This window comes from Bradysia coprophila, unplaced genomic scaffold (assembly GCF_014529535.1).
Source record: "Bradysia coprophila strain Holo2 unplaced genomic scaffold, BU_Bcop_v1 contig_297, whole genome shotgun sequence".
Taxonomy (NCBI): Eukaryota; Metazoa; Arthropoda; class Insecta; order Diptera; family Sciaridae; genus Bradysia; species Bradysia coprophila.
The window spans coordinates 4,560,560-4,588,471 of NW_023503555.1; the positions used below are offsets into that span (position 1 = coordinate 4,560,560).

Below are 27,912 nucleotides of genomic sequence, written 5' to 3' on the forward strand. Positions count from 1 at the left end.
TGTACATTGTAACAAGGTTGAAAATTTGCCGTTATATGGCATCAAAGGTTGGAGACTTTTTATCCGAATTCAATACGCCCGATAAACAGACTGAATTGCTGGTCAATTTGATCCGAGCCCATGAGGATGTGAAAAGGTTCGGAATTCAAACTTTCAAACAGAGGAAAGCAATGCAGATGAACAAAATTTCTCATTTTTTCGAATAAGGTACACGGCCGAATTTTCCGAAAGTTTCCTTATTTTAATTTTGGGTGAAGGTGTAACTGCGATGGCCCAGCTAACGATCGCCTTGCTGATGAATTCTTGGGTTGGATTTGTTTGCATTTTTTTTAGTTAAAAAGACAGAGAGTCTTCTTCATACTGTCTAGGTCTATTGGCCTATTGAAGAAGATTCTGTGTTGAAGGCAGAGAGGCAACGACTTTCCATTTTAACTACATTTAGCCACACCATGATAGAAGTCTAGTCGTAGTAAACAAATGAGTAGAACGATTTTTGTGTAGATGCACCAAAACACTGTATCACATTCGTGTCTTTGCTTTTAAAGAGCTTAAAAAGCTTCTACTGTATTCCACTAAAATGTTTCATTTTTCCAATCCCAATGAAATCCACAAGAAGGTGAGAGCTTTCGAAAGCTATCCAAAACACACAAACAATGCGATACGGTGTTTTTGCTTAACATGGCATATTGTCTCCAAAGGATGAAGGAGGAACTTTCACATCGTTAGACATAGCATCACCAGATAATATGTTTCTTTGGTGATTGCAGCCCTTTTATTCGACATGGACAGCAGCACTTCACGCTCGCAAAAAATCACTTTCTGCTTGATTTATGATTTCAAATCCATTTTCAGGATCCGGTATACAGCCTGGCGATTGTTATAATCACAACAAATCAATTTTTTTTGCTGTGCTTTTTCGGCGAGCTAATTCTTCACAATGTAAAGAACCCAAGTGATATTTTTAGAAGAAGAAACCTAGTTTCCAATTCCTATTTAAATTTATTTAGGAAAATGAATTATCAAAAGAGATTTACTTGAGCCAATGGTATAACATTCAGAGGAAAAGTGACCGTATGTCTATTGCCTTTCTTCTACAAAATACTCAGAAAAACTCCAAATTTACCGCCTACGGAATGTACGATTTGTCAATGGACACATTTTCAAATGTAAGTACTAAGATTAGAGAGTTGGTGATTTTTAGCTGGTAAAAACTTCCGTTATTATGTGGGCTAGAGGCCCAACGACGAAAGTTTTAGGTCTGTCTTCCTTAAAAGATACACCTGCCTCAGAAACTCCTTTCTGATGATATGCACATTTCATAAATTCAATTTAGCTTTCATTTAGCGACAGTTTTTCGACAGCTAAATTTTGACGTCTCTCCGATCGAAGACGAGATTCTTAAGAACAAGACCGCAAAATAACTCCTAATATTTTCTTATGTAAATTTCAGTTTGTTAAGAAAGCCTACAGCTTGTATGCGCTAATCAGAAACGCTTCTTAATGGAGAGTAAACGATTGATCACTGATCACTGAGTGAGATAACCAAATTAATGTTTGAAATTAATTTAATCTGAAAAATATATGTGAAAGAGCTTGTTACATCACTTTAAACATTAATTTCTTTAACAACCACTTGAGTTGAAATTTTGATATGCTTTTATTGGACATCGTAAAACAGCTTTAACATCTTTAGCTTTAAAAGAGCTTTCGAGAGCTTAAAGCTTCTTTTGAAACAATGCAAAACGGCGTTTTGGCTTTACACGGGAGTGCACGGCAAAGTTGATTTTTTTTCACGTCAGCAGATCGTGATTTGTGCATAATAAATAGTGGGCTCTGGCCTGGCGAAATGTAAAGAATCTCATAACATAGCTCATCATCTGCAATACCCTCTCTAGCAACCAAACTTCGTTTTTACGCAGTCAAAATACCACCTTATTCACTCGAACACCGAGATGGTGACAGTAGACGTATTATTTTCAACATCAAAAAGGACATCGCTGCTCATACCTTAATTAATTTATTTTTAAAAGTGTAAAATTTTCTATGACAGCGCACACTGTCAATAACTATTACCTTTTACTAGAGAGGGTAGTATTGTCATCTGTTATTGACAGCGACGATAAAAATTGTAAGCAATGAACACTGGATCGTCTTTATATCAGAAAACTTATATTGAAACAAATGAAGTAAAAGATTTGGTATGATACGCTAAAAAAAGTGGTTGAACAATAGAAGTAACAGATTATGCCATAATCTGCTAATGTTAATGGAAATAAACTTCGTATAGCTGCTACCAATGTGTACTTTACCTCTTGCTACAAGCAGCAAGTTTGCTACCTGACAATAGATCCAAAAAGTCTCAAACTTTGACGTCCGACAATAACTGCAATTTTCATAGTACCAAAAATAGTAGATTGCATTGGATGCTGCGAAAGTAATTCATTACAGGAGGTAACAGTTTGTGATGAAAGCAAACTCATAAGTGTGTTTTTTGAGCTACAAGCTTCGGTAACTGTTTTTCGACAATTATAGAGTTTGTATCTCCGAGCTGAAGGCTAGTTACCCCAGCCAGTTGCTCAAAACCACAGTGAGTCTGTGAATATCACAAAAATGTTTCAGAATTTATGAATTACGTAGCAGTTGCAGCTTGAAAGTAGGTTATCACATAAAATGAACCGAAAGCATTCTTCATTTAATGGATCCTTTTCGCACGGGGCTAATTTATAAGTGTAATCGTCAATTTTCGCATTGGGTAGACAATACAATTTCTTTTCCATTCGATTAATTTATCCTTAGTCAGTCTCACAGATCTGTGTTTCATTGTGATAATAAGCAACGTACATCCCCGTAAACCAGAAAATGTATTGTTTTGCAAACGTTTTGTTCAGATTTTTTTAAGGCTCTGGTGTATGATAGTCATTTTTAGACCCGTACGAAGTACTGGGGTCTTATAGGTTTACGCATACGTTTGTAACACGTCGAATTGGACTCCCTGAGTAAGGGGAAACCTATTGTGGTTGTCTAGAGATGCCAAATCCGCGAAAAAAAAATGTCCGTCTGTCCGTCTGTCCGTTTGTCCGTCTGTCCGTCTGTCCGTCTGTCCGTCTGTCCGTCTGTCCGTCTGTCCGTCTGTCCGTCTGTCCGTCTGTCTGTCTGCACGTCTGCACGATAACTTGAGTAAAATTCATCCGATTTTGAAAATTCTTTTTTTTCCCGTTTGGTAATGTCAAAAGACAGGCTAAGTTCGAAGATGAGTGATTTTGGATCGACCCCTCCTGAGCTGGGGCCCAATAAGTGCTTTACGGTTTTCCGAAGATATCTCCGGACATTTAAACGTTAAACTTGTAAGTGATACGTCAAATAAAAGGTATTTACAATACCGATCGACAAAAAAAAAGTTTATGGAAATCGGATGACCGAGTCGTGAGTTAGACCCCTTGGTGTGGAACAGGCACAGGGCGGCAAGCAGTTTTTGTTTGTAGGTCGGCCACATTTGAACATATTTCGTTCGTTTTAGCTTTATTAGATAGGTATTGACCGTACCAATCAGGGAAAAAAATTTTATGAAATTATGTTCTCCGGAGCGTGAGCTAGGTCTCTTGGAGTGAGCTCTTATCTGGCTACTCGGCCGTACAGTGAACGTGGAGTATTTTGTCAATATCTCGAGTAAATTTTGACCGAATTTCATGATTTTTTTTTTGTTTGAAAGGTATTAACGAATGTAAAGCGTCGGTACTATTTCCGGTCTCCTAACAAAATGGCTGCCGGCGGCCATATTGGATTTTATTAAAAGTGATATAAAGTGGGAAAAAGGATGCTTAGAGAGTTTCTGTTAACATGGAAATAATGTGTTAAGTGTGAGGGGTTTCAGGGATTCCATATATGGACATCTATATATACCTATATACAGCTATATTGACCTATATACAGGCATATAGAACTATATAATAGCATATTCCTCTGTGAAATGTTTATTTATAGTGAAATATAGTTAAATATAGCGGTATATAGCTGTTTAAATAGGAATTTATGAAATTTGTCTTCGTACGGAGCTGTCTATATTGCCTCCGGCAATTTAGTTGTATATGATAACAAGGCAAAGAGTGGATAATGTAAGTGATTTTAAAGGGAGAATAGTTTTTCAGCAGAGAAGAAAATGAAGTAAGAGAAATGAAGAGTTTCACATTAAAGGCTTTTGATACGAATAGGTGTTTCGTACGGGTCGGCGTTAGCTATGTTTTAACCATTTTTTAACGAATCAACATTTCGTTTGTGTTTCATACATTTTCATTTCGCTTTGTAAAATGATTTATTTTGTTGAATTAATTGGGCGCAATCACAAGTCATGAAACTTAATCAGCAGGTGGAACAGTACAGGTACGGACGCTTACGTATACATATAATAGGACTAGTTGTTATAAATCCAGACAGTCGTAGCTGGTTAAACGTAAAAGTTTAAGATTTCGTGTGCTCATATTCGCTTAAAAAAAACTTTATTGTATAAATAGACGACGGAGATCTTATTGTTTGGGTACGCCTGTAATTGGCACAGTCAGAATTTGTCTTTTCGTTTGTTCTACCTTATTTCAACTTCTTCATTACCTGATTTGATGCAGACAGTAGTAGAAAATACGATATATAGTCGATTTAAAGTAACAGAAAATCCGAAATGAAGTCCTTTATAACAAACAGTTCGGAATGGAAATTTTTAATGAAAAAGTGAATCAAATCCTGTGTACGATGCTTATACTCATACCTTTTATGTGTAGCTTCGTTGCACTGTGAATGTCATTTTCAAGGATCATTAGCCCAATTAGAAATAAAAAATTCGTTTGTTATGCGCTACTGAACTGTATTGCTTCGAGTTTTAAAACTCTGTGTGCATCTGTTTCGTTTGTTGTGTATATTTTTTTGTCAGTGATTTCAATTTATTCCAACCCACACAAAGGATGGACAAAGTGAATAGCATTTTATGTCAAAATTTAAAACAAGAAATGTAATTATAATCCGTAATCGAATCGACCGTTGAACAATGAAAATGAAATTTGTTTGGAACATCTATAACGCTTCCCCGGTAAATATAATTGATATTGAGCTGAGCAGAGCAAATAAATATGAACCACGAACCAATTTAGTTACAGCAGTAACATCACGTACTGTTTTATCGATCTATGAAAATTTTCGAATGTGAGATGAAATGAGTCTACGTTGTTATCGATGCACAACGTGCAGTTCTGGTAATCGATCAGTCTTGCAGTTCAGGTGTGTTTTGTTCGGTGTGGTAAATTGTTTATTGTAGCTGAGATTATAGAGTGAGATTGAATTTAAAAATTCGTTTCAATTTGGGGTTGTATGCGATGCTTCGGTATCTTAAATGGGATGTAGCGTGATAAAACGGGCGTTTACAAATTCCGCATTTGTTCTTTGTTTAGAGATCTCATTAACTGCGTTTATTAGATAGGCATTGAACGTTCCAGTCAGGGAAAAAAGTTTATGAAATTTGGTAGACCGGAGCGTGAGCTAGGTCACTTGGAGTGAGCTCATATACGGCTACTTGGCAGTACAGTGAACGTGATGTATTTTGACAATATCTCGAGTAAATTTTGACCGAATTTCATGATCTTTTTTGTTTGAAAGGTATTAACGATTGTAAATCGTCAGCAGGGCCGTAGCTACTAATGGGCTTAGGCGGGCTGAGCCCGCCCTGGAATCTTGCGAGCCCGCCCTGGAACTTCTAGAGTTCATCTGGAAATTCTGTTAACTTAAAGACATATCGATTGAAGTTGATGTCTATCATATGCCTTATGTATTTATCAACCTAATTCTGTTTGTTCATCTGCTTTGTATATCTTCTAAGTTCATAAAAAAAGTCTCGCTGCGCGGCTATTTACATAGCAGAGACTTAAAACAATTTTGAGTTTTAATGCAGGACGTTGTATGAAAAACATTCAAGATGCTCAAAGCGTCCTTCAACCTTTGGCTATCCTAATCCCGAATTACCTTTGATGGACGTGTTGAGACAAAAACTTGTTTAGTTGCTTAAACACGAAATTTTTGAAATTTTTCCTTTTTGAGTCATCAAGTACTTATGTTCATCTAAATCCTGATCAAGGTTTGAGGGCTCGTAATCGGGTAAATTCAGGTAAAAAATGAAAGCTTTAGGTCTGATCTACGCTGAAAGCTGAAGGTTATAAAATATGTTCAGCGTTCACTTGGCTCAGTAGTAGGGTGGGTCGATTTTCCCAATTTTAAAATCCACAACCAGTAGGGTGTGTGGCTTGAAGAGACGAATCGATCTGCATCATTAGTTTTTGATGTCCGATTACTTTTGAATATCCCATGACAACTTTACGAGTTCAGCGCCTTACTTAGTTTTGAGATTTTTGTAATTTTTTTTTTTCGTTGGATTCTCTTCGAATAAGTAAGTTGAAGACTCGTAATGATAAAAGAAACTAAGCGAAGCTTTTTGAAAAAAAAGTGCGAAATTTGCGCACTTGTTCCACAATTTTCACATAAAAGTTCATAATTCTCACACAAAAAATCCATATCGGTTCATAGTCTCGGTTTTTGTTGCTATCTTGCAAAGAAAAAGTAAAGTAAATAACAAAAATCAACAAATAGTACTATCGATTTAATGTTTTTTATCTTTCATTCTATTACTTCCGACAATTAAACTTAACATTCTGATTGTTCTGTATTACATTGTTAACAATGCACAATCGTCACATTTGGTTACTCTTAGTGAGTAAGAGTAGTTATAATGGTAGAAATGGAAAGTAGCGACGCTGAGGGGTCAATACATGCTCAAGCTTGTTTTCTAAGAAAGTTGATAGTTTTGAGAAATCCGATTTCTCAAAAATAGTCCCTGCCTATAAGCCAGGAGTATGATGACTTGTTAGCAGACGAAAATAAAAGTGAGTCATTGGAATTTTTTATAGTTAGGAGTCTTACCGCCAAAAATTTCAGATGATTTAATTAACTTTGGGAACAAGCGGTCTCCGATTTCAATGAGTGATACCTAGTTGGACTCGTCATTCAATACTAGCAATCTTTCACTTTTTTGAAAAAAAAAATAAAAATATTTTCTGTGAAAAGCGTTCAAAAGTAAAGACATGTCAGAGGGTACCGAAAACAGTTTTTCGGCAATAACTCAAGAAAAGATTATTTTAAATTTCGTAATGTTGTACGAATATCGGCATTGGAAAGACCTACAGGTAGAGTATACGCACTGCTTGGTGCGAGTAGATCCACGAGAGCAATGTCTAAAATAAGCAGGTGTTCGTAGTCCGCCTTCCTCGGTGTTCCACGGAACTGAGTATGTGGTGTTGTAGCTGGCCTCACCCACTATCGCTCCACATATAAATGAACCCAGTTGTGCTGCAAGCCTACAGAAGTCTTGGAAAAAAAGTTGGTGCCAAAATGCAGATTTTTTCCGTCTTTCTGGGGGCTCTACAGGCGGAACATCATCTGGAACGGTACTGCGGCAGTCATTGTTTATCGTCTACTATTCTTTTACCTTGTCAATAGGAAAATGCTTCGCTACAATGTCGTTACAATAGATCCAATGTTAGTAATATCAAGAGAAAAATTATTAAATTTTCTTCGGAGCACATGACCTCAGAACTCCGGAAAAGCAATTAGTTTTTCAATCGGACCAATATTTGCTACGCGACAGGAGTTTCGATTAACGATGTGATCAAGTGGGACCACTCACTCTCCTCACTCACACTATTTGTTGATTTCTGTTATTTACTTTATTTTTTCTTTGCAAGATAGCAACAAAAACCGAGACTATGAACCGATATGGATTTTTTGTGTGAAAATTATGAACTTTTATGTGAAAATTGTGGAACAAGTGTGCAAATTTCGCACATTTTTTTTTCAAAAAGCTTCGCTTAGTTTCTTTTATCATTACGAGTCTTCAACTTACTTATTTGAAGAGAATCCAACGAAAAAAAAATTACAAAAATCTCAAAACTAAGTAAGGCGCTGAACTCGTAAAAGTTGTCATGGGATATTCAAAAGTAATCGGACATCAAAAACTAATGATGCAGATCGATTAGTCTCTTCAAGCCACACACCCTACTGGTTGTGGATTTTAAAATTGGGAAAATCGACCCACCCTACTCAGTAAATACATTTTTCGTATTTTGAATTTTAAGTGGTCGTCAACAAGTAACTTCTAGTGTAGCTACATGACATTGTTAATTACATTGAACAGCTTTTCTGTATGATTTGCTTTCTCACAAAAAAAGCATTCGTTCTCGAACTACTAAAACCTGATAGTAAGCTTCTAAAGATATCGGATCATGGCAGCGGTTTTTATAGACGAGTTGAGACGGCTGTAGCACCACTAGAAAATTTTTAGAAGTTTTTTCTCAAAAATTCCATGTTTTTTATTTAAAATATTTCCTCAGCTTTCTGACTTCAAGATCACTGACAAAAAGTAAAAATTTTAGATCAGCCTGTAGTTTCTTGTTTGGAACAAATCGAAGCTATTCAGAGAATTTTGTGTTTCCTAAGTTTCTTCATTCCTTAACAAAGTTCAAAGAAGAGTACAATTTTTGGCTGGAAGTAAATTTTTTTTATGAAGCAGTGACTTCAAAAGTTATACTAAACGATATCACTCTTCTTATTTATAATTTTGAACTATATTTAACATACAAGCATGGATTTTAAAAAGGCAGTACGTTTTCGAAATCTATTTTTTTTTGTAGTCAATTCTTTGAGTCTTTCTTGAGGGGATGGCCAGTTCTTTAAGTTTTCAAAAATGAAAGGGCGTTGTTGCAATAGTGAAGTCGCCATCAAATGGCCATCCTGACTACCGATGTTATGTTGAAATCAAATCAAATCAAATAACAAATACAACTCACTAGTACTTTACACAATCTAGTTTTAGTAAACACAAACAAATATAGTATAATAAATTACGACAATCGTTTTAAGGGCTTGAGCCCGCCCTGAAAATCTTGTCTAGCTACGGCCCTGAACTACTTCCGGTCGCTGCAGGCGGCCATATTGGGTTTTAGTAAAAGTGATATATTTTGGGAAAAATGGTGCAGAGAGAGTTTCTTTTAACATGGAAATAATTGGTTATGTGTGTGGGGTGTTTCAGGCATTAAATATATCACGCATATGGACATTAGCCCTACTCACTTTATAAAAATTTGGTTCAGATCTCTCGGAGGAATGTCGATTTTGTTTCTGAGTCGCGCAACGCATTTAAAGTTTACATGAAAACGCATAGAAACGCATAGTAACGCATGCATTTTCGATTGTGTTGCGCGACTCAGAAACAATTCTTTGTCAATTATGATGTTCTAGAGAATTGTTTAGTGTCCGATAATGAAACGAAATCGACATTCCTCCGAAGGATCTGAACCAAATTTTTTTTTAACGTGAGTAGGGCTAATGGACATGGTGATATAAAAAATTTCAAATTTGGGCTCCTAAAATTACTTCGCAAATTTTGGTTTTATTTGAGAGGTACTTCGTACGGGCTCTCGTAATTGCACTATGCGCAATATTTAAGATGAATATGAATACTTTCATTAAAATTGCACGTGCCACACTTGGGCTAGGTTGGAAGCATTATGGTAACGGTCACATACAGGTTATGGCTGCATTAGGGCTACGGACGTATTAGTTCTTCGGAAAAATTAGGATCACGGATGAATTAGTGCTACGGACGCACTAGGGTTACGTACGTAATAGGTTTACGGGTCGTACGGGGCTCAGTCGCAGCAAACGCTCCGACTGTTCTGACGGCTTGTTTTCGATCACTTACATCAAAGATGTTGTGTTAAGACGAATCTACACATGGCTAAATTGTTGCCTACATTTCGGGACAAAATTATTATTATTTTGATGATAATTTTGGACTTGAAGCCTTTTTCGAAAAAGTACGACCATCGTTTGGTGTTAAAATGAGCTAGCTTTCAGCAAAAATTTTAATGTTTGTGGTGATGTAACCTCAGTCCGAGAAAACTAAAAATCTGTGTCAATTTCCGTGAAATACTGAGTTTAGCCATGTGTGGATTAGTCTTAAGAGAAATGGATGTTTTATTGAAAAGCCTACAATAGGGCGTTTCGTATGGTATTTTTGCTGATATCTTTCTACAAAAATCATTTTCGAAAATGTAAGACAACAATAGCCACGATGTTAGGTTTCAAGAAAAAGTAGATTTGGTTGTAACAGTTTGACCAGCTCTGGGAACACTGAGCAGTTGATGCGAGCTTATGAGCTGCTGACTTTTTTCATAACGGATCAGTGATCAGACTGTTACAAACAAATCAATTTTTCATTGAAAGCTACCATATTTGTGGTGCTTATTGTTGTCCTCCATTTTTCCAAAAAGATTTCAGCAAAAGTACTATACGAAACGCTCTATACTAATGTAGGCTTTTCAACTAATTTCAGCTAAATTTGTAAGAGAAATTAGAAGGCTTCAGTGCTTTTCTGATTTTTAAATACTGGATTTTAGTTTACGTTTGATGATATCTCTCCATCAGAATCCTTTTCGAAAAATATACGACCGCAATTCCGACCACGAATGTGGTAACTTTCAACAGAAAATACATTTGGTTGTAGCAGTTTGACCGGCTCTGAGAAACGAGAGCAGTTTATGAAAAAAAAAAATGAAAAAGGATTCTGTTGGGAAGATATCATTAAAATTGAAATATGAGGCACACAAATGTAGGCTACAATTTTAGTTAAGTACCGGTGCCTCTTAAATAATTTTTCGTCTTACCTGACAGCAATCGTAGATTAAATATTTTTCAAAATGTATATGTACTGTCCCGGATATCACGAATAAAATGTGAATGTGTACGTGAACATATAATAATTTCTACGAAACCTTAAATCGCCTTAAAAGTATCACCAGAAATTGTCCGCTGCTTTAATTTCCCATTTATATCGAAGGGTAAATTACTTCAGCATACACCTTACTCACAGAGCTAAGCTTAATCCCGAAAAAAAGCCAAAAATATTTCTAGTTCAAAGCACACAGAAATATCCACACATTCTCGGATCGATACAGCTTATTTGCCGTATAAAATTTTCTACATGTTGTGGATGTGCGTTTTGTGAAAATGGTTATCATTGAAAAAAGAAAAACAGAATAAAACAACAGTCTGCAATCGTTTGAATGCTCAAGATACCACATTTATATACGTACAAATGGGGGGGTAGGCTTCCGCCTTTAGTTGTAATGTGTATCTCGTACGTACATATTGGCCCGTGTTAACAACAGACTGATATGTGGATTTCTTTATCCGGGCCGAAAAAAGGATAATTGGTATGAAGAGAGGCATCGAAACATTTAGTTCCAAAATGTTCTGCAAAAGTGCTAACTACAACCAGAAAAAAAAATTGCTCCTCCCTTGGATTACTATGTGAAATAAATGTAATCATTTCAACTATTACTTTCGTAACGAAAATAGACAATTAAATTAGGAAAGGTTCAGTGAACGAGAAAAAAACAACGGTCTGCTAACAGTCGTTTCTGGTTTTTGTTCCAAATTGCCTCCAGCAGTACATCAAGGTTTTCGTCTTCCGGTAAGTCGAATTTATATAAATTTATAAAACGAAAGCTAAAGAAGAAATGAAATGAATTTCTCAATTTGTCCAATTTGGCTTATCCGGTCCATTGTTGATCTGCTTTTACTATGAATGAATTGAGAGTTGATTAATCCCCTTTACCTTCTCTAATATGTTCTGCAGGCGCTAGATCCGCAACGACGAGAAAAATAAATGATGAGGTCTAGCTATCTATTGGTGCCTTATAAAGCAGGATGGATGATAAAACTACTGAAGTAGTAGATCAATCTTTTTTAAATACTTAGATTAAAAGTGGTACAAAATTTGATGGGTATGCTTGCAGTATGTGAACAGAAACGTCTGTAGCTGATAGCTGAACAAACAAGCGGGAAATGTATACAGCAGTGTCACCGGGAAATCGAATTTGGATACAGAGAAGAAAACATTTTTTGTAATCTGGGTCCCCTTCACGTCGCTATGTGTAGGTAGAGAGAGAACAGCTGACTTTAGGATATTAATATTACAAGGACCGAAATCCGAGGATTTAGACCCAGGTAGACGTAAGCTCAGTAGACTACTTCATTCATAGATTATGTCACTCTAAAAGATGAGAAAAAGAATAGGAATTGCATACGAAAATCGTCTTTTATCTCACATTGCTATGAGAGACCGTAGCGCATCGGAACCCTAGGACTTTTATGAATGCTGTGTAAATGATGTCAAATAAAAATTCTTTTTTCCAATCAAACGATTAAGTTGCTTCGCTTACTTTAACAACAAAAAGTCGCTCAGAGCTAAGTTCATAACCATAACGAGATGCAAAATGCATTTCCATCAAAAATATCAAGATAATACTTTCATGAAGGAAACAGACACAGTTCCTTCTGTAGCTGTAATAAAACGAAAACTTGCACTCACGTAGTTGGTGCATCATGTCAAGAATTTTTTTCTTCTTCTATCTTGTATTCCGGTGCAACATAAAAATAAAATTGAGAAAAATATTCGCAAAACTTACTGAAAATCTACGGTCTTTGATCGGTGTTGCAGAATGAATGAAGTGAAATTTAAATAAACTTTTCGGTTTCAAAGTTATATCAACAAAAGTTACATCTCTCTCACACAGAAAAGTACCTTGATGTTGACGTTGACAACGTTGTTTTTTTATCGTTGCTTAAGCTTGTTTTTCATCGAGACATCGAGAGCTAGTTACATTTTATTTACGTTGAGCTTTTATATCTATACGTATACCGTCGGTATGATTGAGTGCATTGATGCCAATCATTTTCAACAACATTTAAAATATCGTCGAATTTTGCACGGATTTCCTGTTACATCAAAATTGGTTATGTTCTCTGAATCGTATCGTAGCTATAGAGTTTTTCGGTTGCATACCAAGAGTTAACAGGCAATATAATAGACATTTACATAGCAAGCCCTAAAAAGTTGAAAAGTCGATTTTTTGTGTGCATTTTGTTGGTCCGAGGCGAAGCCGAGATCAATAAACACACGAAAACGAAACTTTTCATTTTTATCGCGAGTTATGTAGTGGACTTTACATGCTGAGAACGTCAATAGCATGTAAAATTTGTTGCACAGCTATGTGTTGCCAAAACTATCCATATTAAAACCACATTGGAATGAATTGGCCTAAAAAATTCACCAAAATTCTTTTTGCAATAATTGAATTTAATTCTTGAATTTTTAAACAAAGTTCTGCGTCAATGTGAAGCCTCAGGTCGTCTAGTTGATTCTGATGTTCGAACATCCTAAAATGATTTATCACCAAAAGTAAAATCAAATTTTCATAGACGAAATTCGAAGAATCACCTCTGAATGTTTGGGCCAATTGGCGATGGTCGAAGCATGGATCCCAGTTGGCTGGTCCGGGATAAGATGTTCTGTAAGTCCATCGGAGTGTGCATCGGGTGCAACGAACTCCAGCTGGAAGTTGAACATTGACAAACTCACGACGTGTGACGGTTCCATCAAGTGGTACGCACATCTGGCGATTGTTACGGAGGCGGTGAGATCCACCAGTTAGAATGAGTGACTGGAAGCAGTTATTATTTTCGGCTTCTTGTGGGCACAAGTCAAATTCAACATATCCAAAGTGCATTGCACCGAATTCAAGGTCCACTCGAATGTTCTACACATAATCAGATCACAAGTTTAAAATCGTTCCACATTTAACACAATCAGTGTAATAAGATGTTACCTGGCCAGCACTATAGGTTCCTGTGATAATTGGATGCCCATAAACGGCATTCAATTCAAAGTCACGTCGGCCTGGTGGATCACCACATCGTCCGCAATTGGAGAAATTGATGTCTTGTGGAACGTCACCACACCATACACCCTGCGAGTCCCAGAACGTACGATCCCACCAATTGTCTGGCCGCTGGTTTTCTGGCAAGGCCCACAATGCATGGCGCGCCATAGGATTGATCATGAATCCATGACCGTGAACGTACGAAACGCCCACGAGGAAAAGTAGTGCGTACAGAGCTTGCATTTCGGAAGAGTTACAACGAAACTGTGCCTTATCATTCTGCTACCAGTCTTTTATACATCGAATGACCAACCGTATCGTCGAGCGATAATTTTATCAGATTTAAATTGATACGAGAAAATGGATGTGAAGTTGTGACGACGTGCCAGCAAGTACGGTGAATGCACAATGTATTATAAACGTATTGATTGGCTAGTTCGGTCGTTTTTGGGTATATTCCAGTAAATTTTCGTTTAGAAAGAGTGTAAATTTGGATCAGATTTACTTGCTTTGCGAAGACCCGTGACTCGTGTCGCTTCAACCATTTGAATTGAATAATGTTCAGAATCTCAACGCATTTAACCAGTAACTGTTTGAAAACATTTGGCTTGCTTGTATAACGTCCCACTATACCTTTACGTTATTGAACTTGTTAACAGGTACAAGTTCACATAAAACCCACCAGAGAGATAATGTTGTCTTAACGCTCTCAGAAATCAAACACAAGCATTTGTCATGACGCACCTACGTACTACATTTTTAAGAGGATGATAAGAAAAATCACAACACCACGATATCACTGCTGGTGTTATTATTGTCCTAATCATAATGGATGATGTGAAAGTAAGTAAATGGAAAACACAAGAGCTGAACATGAGAGAAACACGTGGTGGGATTCTGTTTTTGTTTCGCTTGTGGAATGGAATTTTTGACGTCAGACGTCTGATAATTCTGTTACAGTTTCAGGGGTAATTCGTCTGTTGTATCTGCATCATGATTATTTCTGATGTTATTGGAAATACCCTGTGGTTCTAGAAGTTACAACTCAACTTACAGATCGAATGAAGTAAATTTTCCGCAGTGCACGCCCAGATCTCAAGTATTTTCAAACTTTGTGGATTTTTTTTGGGTAAATACCCTCCCTAGCAACCAAACTACAATTATTAAGGTGGTAAATACGTTTATGAATCACTGCTACTTTGTTCGCTCGTGTTGTTGTTGTTGTTGTTTTGAAACCATATTAAAAAACATAGCTAACGCCGACCCGTACGAAACACCTATTCGTATCAAAAGCCTTTAATGTGAAACTCTTCATTTCTCTTACTTCATTTTCTTCTCTGCTGAAAAACTATTCTCCCTTTAAAATCACTTACATTATCCACTCTTTGCCTTGTTATCATATACAACTAAATTGCCGGAGGCAATATAGACAGCCCCGTACGAAGACAAATTTCATAAATTCCTATTTAAACAGCTATATCCGTCTGTCTGTCTGCACGATAACTTGAGTAAAACGCATCCGATTTTGAAAATTCTTTTTTTTCCCGTTTGGTAATGTCAAAAGACAGGCTAAGTTCGAAGATGAGTGATTTTGGATCGACCCCTCCCGAGCTGTGGCCCAATAAGTGCTTTACGGTTTTTCGAAGATATCTCCGGACATTTAAACGTTAAACTTGTGTGGAACAGGCACAGGGCGGCAAGCAGTTTTTGCTTGTAGGTCGGCCACATTTGAACATATTTCGTCTGTTTTAGCCTTGTTAGATAGGTATTGACCGTACCAATCAGGGAAAATTTTTTTTATGAAATTATGTTCTCCGGAGCGTGAGCTAGGTCTCTTGGAGTGAGCTCTTATCTGGCTACTCGGAAGTACAGTGAACGTGGAGTATTTTGTCAATATCTCGAGTAAATTTTGACCGAATTTCATGAATTTTTTTTTGTTTGAAAGGTATTAACGAATGTAAAGCGTCGGTACTATTTCCGGTCTCCTAACAAAATGGCTGCCGGCGGCCATATTGGATTTTAGTAAAATAGAAATATCTTGGGAAAAATGATACTTACAGAGTTTCTGTTAACATGGAAATAATTAGTTATGTGTGTGGGGTTTCTGGGATTCCATATATGGACATCTATATATACCTATATACAGCTATATTGAGCTATATACAGGCATATAGAGCTATATAATAGCATATATTTATCTGTGAAATGTTTATTTATAGTGAAATATAGTTAAATATAGCGGTATATAGCTGTTTAAATAGGAATTTATGAAATTTGTCTTCGTACGGGGCTGTCTATATTGCCTCCGGCAATTTAGTTGTATATGATAACAAGGCAAAGAGTGGATAATGTAAGTGATTTTAAAGGGAGAATAGTTTTTCAGCAGAGAAGAAAATGAAGTAAGAGAAATGAAGAGTTTCACATTAAAGGCTTTTGATACGAATAGGTGTTTCGTACGGGTCGGCGTTAGCTATGTTTTTGAGAGAGTTTGGATGCTAGAGAGAGTATTGGTTTCACACTTCGTCTGACAACATTTCAGAAAATGTCTTTTTTCTCCCCTCTCGTTTTGACAGGATTGAAAATAGAAATTTTTTCACCCGAACTGTCATCTTTGTTTTTGTTTTGAAAAATTGAGTGATACATTGATGTAGTCGTTTCGTGAAGGAAACAGCTGGCACATATGAAAAACGATATGTTCACTTCCGAAAGAAAATAGGTAATTCCAACGCGTTCCACTCTGACTGGAAAACTTCGCTTTAGTCGAAATTTCCCACTTTCTTCCCTAGCTAAACAAATAACCATTTTAAGCACTAGATGTGTAGATTATCAATCGAGACCGAGGTCGAATGTGACACATTGTTTTCCCAAAAAAGCCTTCATTATCGAATCGTATTCGACGTTCTTCTCAAAAACGCCAATGAAATTTTTACATTACGTCGCTGAGTTGAGAAAAAACAAATTTCTTCCCTCTTGTTTTTCCGATGGGAGAAGATTTTACCAAACTGTCACCTTTTGACGTAACGAATTGATGTATTCGCTTAGTTTAAAAAAAAACTTCCATTCACGTCGTGCATGCATGAAGAACGTTGTACAAAGCAATACAACAGCTTAGTAATTTAATATTACCAGACCAGCAACACAACAATTAGAAATTGAAAGAACGTTGTATTCACCTCGAGAAGATAATGATGAATTCTAACTCGAGCGATTTGCAGCCCTCGCTCCCCTATGGCAAAACTTTGCTTTGCTCTTTGATATTTAAAATTTTCTTTCATCAGTAAACAAATTTCAGCTGCATTTACCTGTAAGATTAGTCTGAAATGCAACAAAAATATTAAACAAAATTGAAAATTATTGTTATTCCACTTGCTTATAGGTTGACCTACATTCTGTTTTGCCGTTTCGCACAAAGTTTATGTTAGAGTTTGAAAGGAAAAAAACTTAAATTTTCCTGGTAACTTTTCCGTTCCCAAAATTATTTCCAGCTGCATCAGCGTTTTTGTTTCAATCCAATGAATGGCTGAGTTATATAACCCTCATATCGCCACAATATATATATTTCCTCACAATGTGTATACGATGTTTTACACAAGCTGAACATAAAATATACTTTTGGTGAAAATTTACCAAAATGCGAAATGGTGTTGCTCACATGCTATTATATAATAAAAGACTTTCCCATCTTAACGACGACACTTGATCGTCGCATATATAAGAAAATTGTTAAAGATTTTAGTTTGAGTTGTTTCGTGCAGCGGCGTTTGTTTTAGGTGATTCGAACAGGGAAGTGTTTTCATGTGATAACGATGGATTTATGAAAGTCCATAAACGAAGTGAAATTTAATTTGAGGATGTTTCTTCCATTCCATATACAGCTCTTCATTAATGAAACCGTAGTACTTCCCTATGTAATTCGCAATGCGTACAACTTCCATGGAAAAGTTTTAAGCTAAATTACTTATGCTTGCACGTGCTTCTGACATGTCCCACCAATTTCCACTTAAAGGTGTAGCCTCAAGTATCGCTGTAAGACCTGAAATTAAATCCGTACAACGAGCGCGAGGAAATTACTCAATTTCACTAAAAATAATTGTGTGTACAGTGTCACAAGCAAGCATAACAAAGTTTAAATCTGGGTTGTTTATGTAATCGATTTATTTCTGAATTTGTATTTGCAACACTTTGGTCGGTGCGACGAAATTAATTACTCAAAGGAGAAGAGGAATCTATTGATGATAATTGGTACACATTTTATGGTTTGCTGTCCGATGAAATGTCCAGATATCACCCCAAAACCAATGTCCAGCAGCAGTATGAAATACGAACTCATGCACAAATTAAAATTCGAAATGTTTGTATTATTGTGTGTGAGGTGAGTATCACAATTTATGGTACCATATTTATTAGGGGTAGACGATTATGCTGTGCACAGCTCGTAAGTATGTCTATCGATTTACGGCCACATCGGAATCGACCAAAGTAAGACTTACGGTCAGAGCGAAATTTACGGCCAGAGCAAAGTGACCTTTTTTCATGGGTGTGGGGTGATTAACCGTTTTTCATACTGCAGCATGAATAACCTTATTTTCTCCACTCAAAAGGCCACGAGATAATGACAGATCAGGGAAGAAAATCGGAATTTTCTCACTTGATCTGTCACCACTAGCGAACGCATGAAAACATTGTGGTTAACAAGTGAAGAAAATGGACTTGCAGCCGTCCTGTTTCCTTCGCTCGGTTAATAAATAATTATTTCTGAATGAAACGAAAACTCATCAATTAACGACGTTATTTGTTCACCAAGTTGGAAATTGCATTTAGAGTTCAACATCTGTATGACATCAGGAAAAACGATGGAAATTGTATTTTCACGGAACAACACCCTCGAAATGCAATTTCCAACTTTTCTTCCCTCGTTGAACAAGTAACAATTCCATTTAGATAGTACCCACACTCAATTCAAGAAAATATGGACATCAGCATTGTAGACCAACAAAATCAAAGAAATTTAAATGGAATTCAATTATGCATTCTCACTCCCCGACGATGACAAATCGCTTGAATGCAATTACCTGGTTAGCATATGAACAAAACGAGAACCCAATGCGTCTGTATATTATCGCCTTTCGTATATTCATCACAATTGTTATTTTGATTGTGATATGAGCATTGTGTGTGCAGCTGAAACGCAAAGTATACTCACCGTGTGGTAGGTATTTCACATTGTTTAATATACCATAGTGGCAGTTGATAGACGTAAGACATAAGTGACATTCACACGAACGTATAAGGAAAACAAATCGACAAATAATGAGAAGTGGTGACAAAAGCCTACATTTTTCCCGTCAATTTAGCATCTGAGGTTTGTATTGTGCCCCAAATATGTTTATGTGCGATTTCTGTAGCAGGGCCTATTTTCAGGATTTTTTTTTCTCGAGAATTTCGTGAATTTTGAACAATTCTTGGAATTTTCTAGAATTTCAGGAATTTGAAAAATTTCAATTTTTAAAAAGTCTTTAAATTCTTGAATTTTACAATTTTGAGTATTTTGAAGAATTTTCTCTGAATTCATGAAAGTTCTCAAATAAATAATTTCCACATTTTTCCAAATCTTAATTCGAGAGCTTTCATGAATTCAGAGAGTTTTTCTAACTTCCGAGAATTTACCTGAATTCCGAGAACTTTTTAGAATTCCTAGAATTTTCCTCAATTCCGAGAATTTTTCTCAATTCCGAGAATTTTTCTCAATTCCGAGAATTTTCCTGATTTTCGAGAATTTTCATGAAAATTTTCGAAATTGTCCAATAACGTAATTTCACTAAAATAGGCCCTGTTTTGTATACGCAAACTGTATCGATGGATTTATCACATTTGTCAATCAGTTGTGCAAACATTGCAAAATTTAAATTTTTTCGAATTTTTCTTTAATGAGATTTGCATTGAATTGCAACTGCAATAAATGGTTGAAATAACAGAAATGCTAAAGCCAGCGCACATGAATGTAATTAGCATTTGCATATTTTTATGTGATTATTATGCAAGAGCTTAACAGTAGACGAGTAGTCACTTTTAAACAACTTTTTCAATTTTTTCCCACGCTAGAAATACATACGTGTTATATGTAATTAAATGGTCACGTGTCAGACACGTGATAAAATTGTTTTATGAATAGTGTTCACGTGACCAACAAAAACCACCGCACGTGGCGAATTATGAGTGTGTGTGTGTGACACGTGTTAATGCAAAATTTTCGCACGGTTTTCTATTAGATGTATGAGTGGTAGGGACGTTTCGTTCAAGATAAAAGAGGGTTAAATGCAGTATTTTGATTGGATTTCTGGAGTTTTCATGAAGTGTTTTATTGAATGATCTCTAGCATATTGATTGAGTCAGTGACCTCGTTATCGTCATTTATTGAACCTCAAAACGTTCACGTGTATCATACACGTGCGTGACACGTGTCAATGCAAAATTTTCGCACTTGGACGTTAGTATTGGATGAGGAGCAGGAGGAGTGGTTGAGGAGCAGGAGGAGTGGATGAGGAGCAGGAGGAGTGGATGAGGAGCAGGAGGAGTTAATGAGGAGTGGATGAGGAGCAGTAGGAGTGGATGAGGAGCAGGAGGAGCAGGAAAAGTTAATGAGGAGTGGATGAGGAGCAGTAGGAAGGGATGAGGAGCAGGAGGAGTGGATGAGGAGTAGGAGGAGTGGATGAGGAGCAATAGGAGTGAATAAGGAGCAAAAGGAGTGGATGAGGAGCAAGAGGAGCAGGAGGAGTGAATGAGGAGCAGGATGAGTGGATGAGGAGCAGAAGGAGGTAATGAGGAGTGGATGAGGAGCAGTAGGAGTGGATGAGGAGCAGGAGTAGGAGCAGTAGGAGTTAATGAGGAGCAGGAGGAGTGAATGAGGAGCAGTAGGAGTGGATGAGGAGCAGGAGGAGTGGATGAGGAGCAGGAGAATTGGATGAGGAGTAAGAGGAGTTGGAGTGAATGACGAGCACAAGCGGGTAGAGTATGACGAGAAAAAGAAGAAATTTTATTAAATAAAATTATAGATTCACAGGAAACTAAAAAAAAAACACAAGATTTATTTTTGATACATTTATTTCCAGGCAGAGTTGTACGGATTACAGTGAATAATTGAAAATAGTTTATTTCTTATGATATAAAACTAGGCCTGACTTGTACAGCTTCAAGTATAAGTTTTCTGCAATATCCATTTTTCCAGTCCACGGTTTGCCGCCGTCCAAGTCCCTTTTGACTTTTAAAATAACATTTACTGCTCTTGCTATCTCGCTCGTATCCATACGCACTGTACTTGTGGTTGATAGATCGTTGAATAAACTCATGAGAAATGGTACAGTGCATCCAATTTTTGGCAAGCGAATAACACGCGAGTTTTTAGTCACTTTGAGAGTAGACTCTAATCTTGTTTTCTTATCTACTTCAGCTGCAACTCGATCGGTGACGCTCGTTGTAGAAACACCTGTACTTTGTTTCTTATTTTTCATTATTGTTAAAATGAAGCGGATGCATGGACATTGAAGCTTTTTCATTTTATTTTTCACAAATGTTGATTTTACTTTCAAAATTGGTTTTGGTTCTGAGTTCATACTGAATGATTTTTACTTCTTTCCTAGTTAGCTGTTCGACTCAGTCTGGTGGAAAACGAATAAAACTGAACTTTTTAACTCTCACTTGATTTTAATGCATAGCGCAAAATTGCTCGCACCTCGTCATACGTATAGTTTTCGCTATCTTCACTTTCATCGGAACTTTCGTTTGATTCCTCGTTTTCGCTTGTCTCGCTCTGTTCTTCAGTGTCACTTACTCCATCACTTTCACTGATGTTTTCCATTTCGTTTTTTTCACTATCTTCCTGATTTTTGTGCATGGTCTCCATATGTCGTCTCAAATTGTAACCAGTGGTGAAATTGCGCTGACAAATCGTGCAATGTGAATACATGCTTATTATATTTTAGCACTAGGACCTCTCTCTTCAGTAGCAGAATTCTAACTGAATTCGTACTATTTGTAACTATATTTTCATTGTCGCTCCTAACATATCTCATGATCGTTGTTCCTTTATTTGACACAAAGTCCACACACCATGTGGAATACGTGTGCATGGAGTAACAGCGATGGCTAAGACATTTTTACGTTCGATTTGTTTTTACTGATTCGTTGGACTTGTTGAGTATATTGCAATTCTTTTTTGTACAACATATTCATCTTGATTTTCGAAAAAGAAACTGTTCTTCTCCTGCTTTGATAATCGGTCGAAGTAAGGTTGGCAGAAATGCACCACCAGTTTGAATAATTAATTTCCTCGTTTGATTTAATCCATCGCATCGGCCAAATCTTCTTAATATTTTTTTGAACTTCTTCAATTTTATTATTTCGCTCCTCTTTAACGGGATGTTTCCCTTCAAAGTATTGTAAATACATTCGTCTATAGTTTTAATGAAATCTAGATCGCATTGTGAAATTATTTGCTGACGGAGTTTTGGCTTTGACGTTTGCACAAGTTTCAAGATAGGGAGATGCTTCTTTACGGATGCCATTTTAAATTGTAACTGGGGGAATGTTATCAGAGGCGGTGTTGTTATAGGTATTTTTGATGACCTTGGAGAAAGGAGAAGGGGAGTATGGTTGATGACTTATAATACGGATTTTCCGTTAGAAATCATTTTTTAACGTGTTACATCGTGTTTCTGCGGTTTATAACGTTTTTGGGTTTGAACTATTTTTATCGGTTGTCACAACTCCTTTTTTATGGATTTTTTGTAGGTCTCGATTCGTTTGAAATACGTATTTAAATTATCATTATAGAGTTGCTATATATTGTGCGGATACTTGTCGATTAATAAAAAAAGCTTTTTTTTATTTCATTTAATCATTTTATTTATCCAATTCTCCTTATTCCATACACTTGCATTATACCAATGTTTTGATTAAAGTTGGACTTCTTTTTTCATAAATTTCAGCCACAATGTTGTTGATAAAAGTTACTGGACCGCGGCGATACGCTGTCAATGTACAATTACAATCGTACACCCCAAACTCATCAAAAACAAACATACAATCATATGGACAATGTTCTATGTTTTCTATATCCTTATATTTGGACATATCATAGAAATTTTCGAGTTTTTCGCACAGTTTAGGATTAGCTGAATGTAAAATGTCCAAAAGCTGTTCCATCACTACTTTCAAGTCCATTCGTCTCCAGTTATGTTTGAAATTGGTTGTTACTTCCTCGTACGAACAAAATGATTGTACTTGCTCTACAATACACGGAACTGGATAATATGCGTTGACGATTTCACAAGCAATCTCTCTTGGGTATACGAAAATAATACGTGTACAGTAACATCTGGAATTACCACGGCAGTCGTCAAAATGACCGGCAATCGGCACACCATATTGCTTCGAATCAGAAAGAAAATCTCTCCATCTATCATTGATATCATCGTATTTCCTTCTGTACATTGACTTTTCACTCCGCTCCTCTAACGAATCTTCGAATTTTTTTAGTAGATTTTCAATACTTGTTTCATAGTTTATTGTTCTCCAGTTTTTTTCAACATACTTTATTATTTCCACACGTTCAACATCACCGAGCACTTCACTTATACACGTGATATTATCCATTTTGGGAACTATTTTTCCATACCTACTTCTAATACTCAATAATCAGTAGCCTTAGAGTGCATCGTTTATATACCGTGAAAATCCAGAAAAGAGAGTTGTTTCAACCAATCAAAATAGACCATCCACCCCTCTTGTTACAAACAAAAGATCTAGTATGATTTAGACGAAATAAAATTTTATGATAAAGTTCTCAATCACTCGAAAAAGCAATGGTCATATCACTTTATTCATTTTTACGACAGAAAAACTTCACCCTTCTGCAATATTAAAATTAAGATGTGTGAAGAAAGAGACCGGCACCCTCGATATTGATTTGAGATATATCGATCCGATATTGATTTTTCAATCAAAAGTGTATGTGTGTCAGCTATATGGAATACAATACTCGATGTATGACAGTGTTACTAGATGATTAAAGTAATTTCGTTACTAATGTTGCTCAGTATAATTTATTATTCGGTGAGTCCAATAGTATGAGATGAGTATTTGGAGGAGCAGGAGGAGTATTTGGAGGAGTATGAAGAGTATTAGCAAGAGCAGGAGGAGTAACCTTTTTTGTATATTGTACCTACTCGTACTCCTCCTGCTCCTGCTAATACTCTTCATACTCCTCCAAATACTCCTCCTGCTCCTCCAAATACTCATCTCATACTATTGGACTCACCGAATAATAAATTATACTGAGCAACATTAGTAACGAAATTACTTTAATCATCTAGTAACACTGTCATACATCGAGTATTGTATTCCATATAGCTGACACACATACACTTTTGATTGAAAAATCAATATCGGATCGATATATCTCAAATCAATATCGAGGGTGCCGGTCTCTTTCTTCACACATCTTAATTTTAATATTGCAGAAGGGTGAAGTTTTTCTGTCGTAAAAATGAATAAAGTGATATGACCATTGCTTTTTCGAGTGATTGAGAACTTTATCATAAAATTTTATTTCGTCTAAATCATACTAGATCTTTTGTTTGTAACAAGAGGGGTGGATGGTCTATTTTGATTGGTTGAAACAACTCTCTTTTCTGGATTTTCACGGTATATAAACGATGCACTCTAAGGCTACTGATTATTGAGTATTAGAAGTAGGTATGGAAAAATAGTTCCCAAAATGGATAATATCACGTGTATAAGTGAAGTGCTCGGTGATGTTGAACGTGTGGAAATAATAAAGTATGTTGAAAAAAACTGGAGAACAATAAACTATGAAACAAGTATTGAAAATCTACTAAAAAAATTCGAAGATTCGTTAGAGGAGCGGAGTGAAAAGTCAATGTACAGAAGGAAATACGATGATATCAATGATAGATGGAGAGATTTTCTTTCTGATTCGAAGCAATATGGTGTGCCGATTGCCGGTCATTTTGACGACTGCCGTGGTAATTCCAGATGTTACTGTACACGTATTATTTTCGTATACCCAAGAGAGATTGCTTGTGAAATCGTCAACGCATATTATCCAGTTCCGTGTATTGTAGAGCAAGTACAATCATTTTGTTCGTACGAGGAAGTAACAACCAATTTCAAACATAACTGGAGACGAATGGACTTGAAAGTAGTGATGGAACAGCTTTTGGACATTTTACATTCAGCTAATCCTAAACTGTGCGAAAAACTCGAAAATTTCTATGATATGTCCAAATATAAGGATATAGAAAACATAGAACATTGTCCATATGATTGTATGTTTGTTTTTGATGAGTTTGGGGTGTACGATTGTAATTGTACATTGACAGCGTATCGCCGCGGTCCAGTAACTTTTATCAACAACATTGTGGCTGAAATTTATGAAAAAAGAAGTCCAACTTTAATCAAAACATTGGTATAATGCAAGTGTATGGAATAAGGAGAATTGGATAAATAAAATGATTAAATGAAATAAAAAAAAGCTTTTTTTATTAATCGACAAGTATCCGCACAATATATAGCAACTCTATAATGATAATTTAAATACGTATTTCAAACGAATCGAGACCTACAAAAAATCCATAAAAAAGGAGTTGTGACAACCGATAAAAATAGTTCAAACCCAAAAACGTTATAAACCGCAGAAACACGATGTAACACGTTAAAAAATGATTTCTAACGGAAAATCCGTATTATAAGTCATCAACCATACTCCCCTTCTCCTTTCTCCAAGGTCATCAAAAATACCTATAACAACACCGCCTCTGATAACATTCCCCCAGTTACAATTTAAAATGGCATCCGTAAAGAAGCATCTCCCTATCTTGAAACTTGTGCAAACGTCAAAGCCAAAACTCCGTCAGCAAATAATTTCACAATGCGATCTAGATTTCATTAAAACTATAGACGAATGTATTTACAATACTTTGAAGGGAAACATCCCGTTAAAGAGGAGCGAAATAATAAAATTGAAGAAGTTCAAAAAAATATTAAGAAGATTTGGCCGATGCGATGGATTAAATCAAACGAGGAAATTAATTATTCAAACTGGTGGTGCATTTCTGCCAACCTTACTTCGACCGATTATCAAAGCAGGAGAAGAACAGTTTCTTTTTCGAAAATCAAGATGAATATGTTGTACAAAAAAGAATTGCAATATACTCAACAAGTCCAACGAATCAGTAAAAACAAATCGAACGTAAAAATGTCTTAGCCATCGCTGTTACTCCATGCACACGTATTCCACATGGTGTGTGGACTTTGTGTCAAATAAAGGAACAACGATCATGAGATATGTTAGGAGCGACAATGAAAATATAGTTACAAATAGTACGAATTCAGTTAGAATTCTGCTACTGAAGAGAGAGGTCCTAGTGCTAAAATATAATAAGCATGTATTCACATTGCACGATTTGTCAGCGCAATTTCACCACTGGTTACAATTTGAGACGACATATGGAGACCATGCACAAAAATCAGGAAGATAGTGAAAAAAACGAAATGGAAAACATCAGTGAAAGTGATGGAGTAAGTGACACTGAAGAACAGAGCGAGACAAGCGAAAACGAGGAATCAAACGAAAGTTCCGATGAAAGTGAAGATAGCGAAAACTATACGTATGACGAGGTGCGAGCAATTTTGCGCTATGCATTAAAATCAAGTGAGAGTTAAAAAGTTCAGTTTTATTCGTTTTCCACCAGACTGAGTCGAACAGCTAACTAGGAAAGAAGTAAAAATCATTCAGTATGAACTCAGAACCAAAACCAATTTTGAAAGTAAAATCAACATTTGTGAAAAATAAAATGAAAAAGCTTCAATGTCCATGCATCCGCTTCATTTTAACAATAATGAAAAATAAGAAACAAAGTACAGGTGTTTCTACAACGAGCGTCACCGATCGAGTTGCAGCTGAAGTAGATAAGAAAACAAGATTAGAGTCTACTCTCAAAGTGACTAAAAACTCGCGTGTTATTCGCTTGCCAAAAATTGGATGCACTGTACCATTTCTCATGAGTTTATTCAACGATCTATCAACCACAAGTACAGTGCGTATGGATACGAGCGAGATAGCAAGAGCAGTAAATGTTATTTTAAAAGTCAAAAGGGACTTGGACGGCGGCAAACCGTGGACTGGAAAAATGGATATTGCAGAAAACTTATACTTGAAGCTGTACAAGTCAGGCCTAGTTTTATATCATAAGAAATAAACTATTTTCAATTATTCACTGTAATCCGTACAACTCTGCCTGGAAATAAATGTATCAAAAATAAATCTTGTGTTTTTTTTTTAGTTTCCTGTGAATCTATAATTTTATTTAATAAAATTTCTTCTTTTTCTCGTCATACTCTACCCGCTTGTGCTCGTCATTCACTCCAACTCCTCTTACTCCTCATCCAATTCTCCTGCTCCTCATCCACTCCTCCTGCTCCTCATCCACTCCTACTGCTCCTCATTCACTCCTCCTGCTCCTCATTAACTCCTACTGCTCCTACTCCTGCTCCTCATCCACTCCTACTGCTCCTCATCCACTCCTCATTACCTCCTTCTGCTCCTCATCCACTCATCCTGCTCCTCATTCACTCCTCCTGCTCCTCTTGCTCCTCATCCACTCCTTTTGCTCCTTATTCACTCCTATTGCTCCTCATCCACTCCTCCTACTCCTCATCCACTCCTCCTGCTCCTCATCCCTTCCTACTGCTCCTCATCCACTCCTCATTAACTTTTCCTGCTCCTCCTGCTCCTCATCCACTCCTACTGCTCCTCATCCACTCCTCATTAACTCCTCCTGCTCCTCATCCACTCCTCCTGCTCCTCATCCACTCCTCCTGCTCCTCAACCACTCCTCCTGCTCCTCATCCAATACTAACGTCCAAGTGCGAAAATTTTGCATTGACACGTGTCACGCACGTGTATGATACACGTGAACGTTTTGAGGTTCAATAAATGACGATAACGAGGTCACTGACTCAATCAATATGCTAGAGATCATTCAATAAAACACTTCATGAAAACTCCAGAAATCCAATCAAA

The 27,912-nt window shown here is 36.5% G+C and overlaps 1 protein-coding gene and 1 long non-coding RNA gene across 2 annotated transcripts; one reads left to right on the top strand and one right to left on the bottom strand.

The window, feature by feature from the left end:
- The first annotated feature begins 5,563 nt into the window (after positions 1-5,563).
- On the top strand, positions 5,564-26,686 carry LOC119078590. The gene is made up of 3 exons (XR_005088034.1): positions 5,564-5,576; positions 16,178-16,185; positions 26,396-26,686. It is a non-coding gene; the product is annotated as an uncharacterized LOC119078590 (long non-coding RNA).
- Positions 13,208-14,096, bottom strand: LOC119078583. Its single transcript, XM_037186160.1, has 3 exons — positions 13,758-14,096; positions 13,370-13,688; positions 13,208-13,308 (listed from the first exon to the last, which is right to left on the bottom strand). The coding sequence occupies exons 1-3, from the start codon at positions 14,052-14,054 to the stop codon at positions 13,283-13,285; spliced, it is 642 nt and encodes a 213-aa protein (XP_037042055.1). The 5' UTR covers positions 14,055-14,096; the 3' UTR covers positions 13,208-13,282.
- Positions 26,687-27,912: the final 1,226 nt, after the last annotated feature.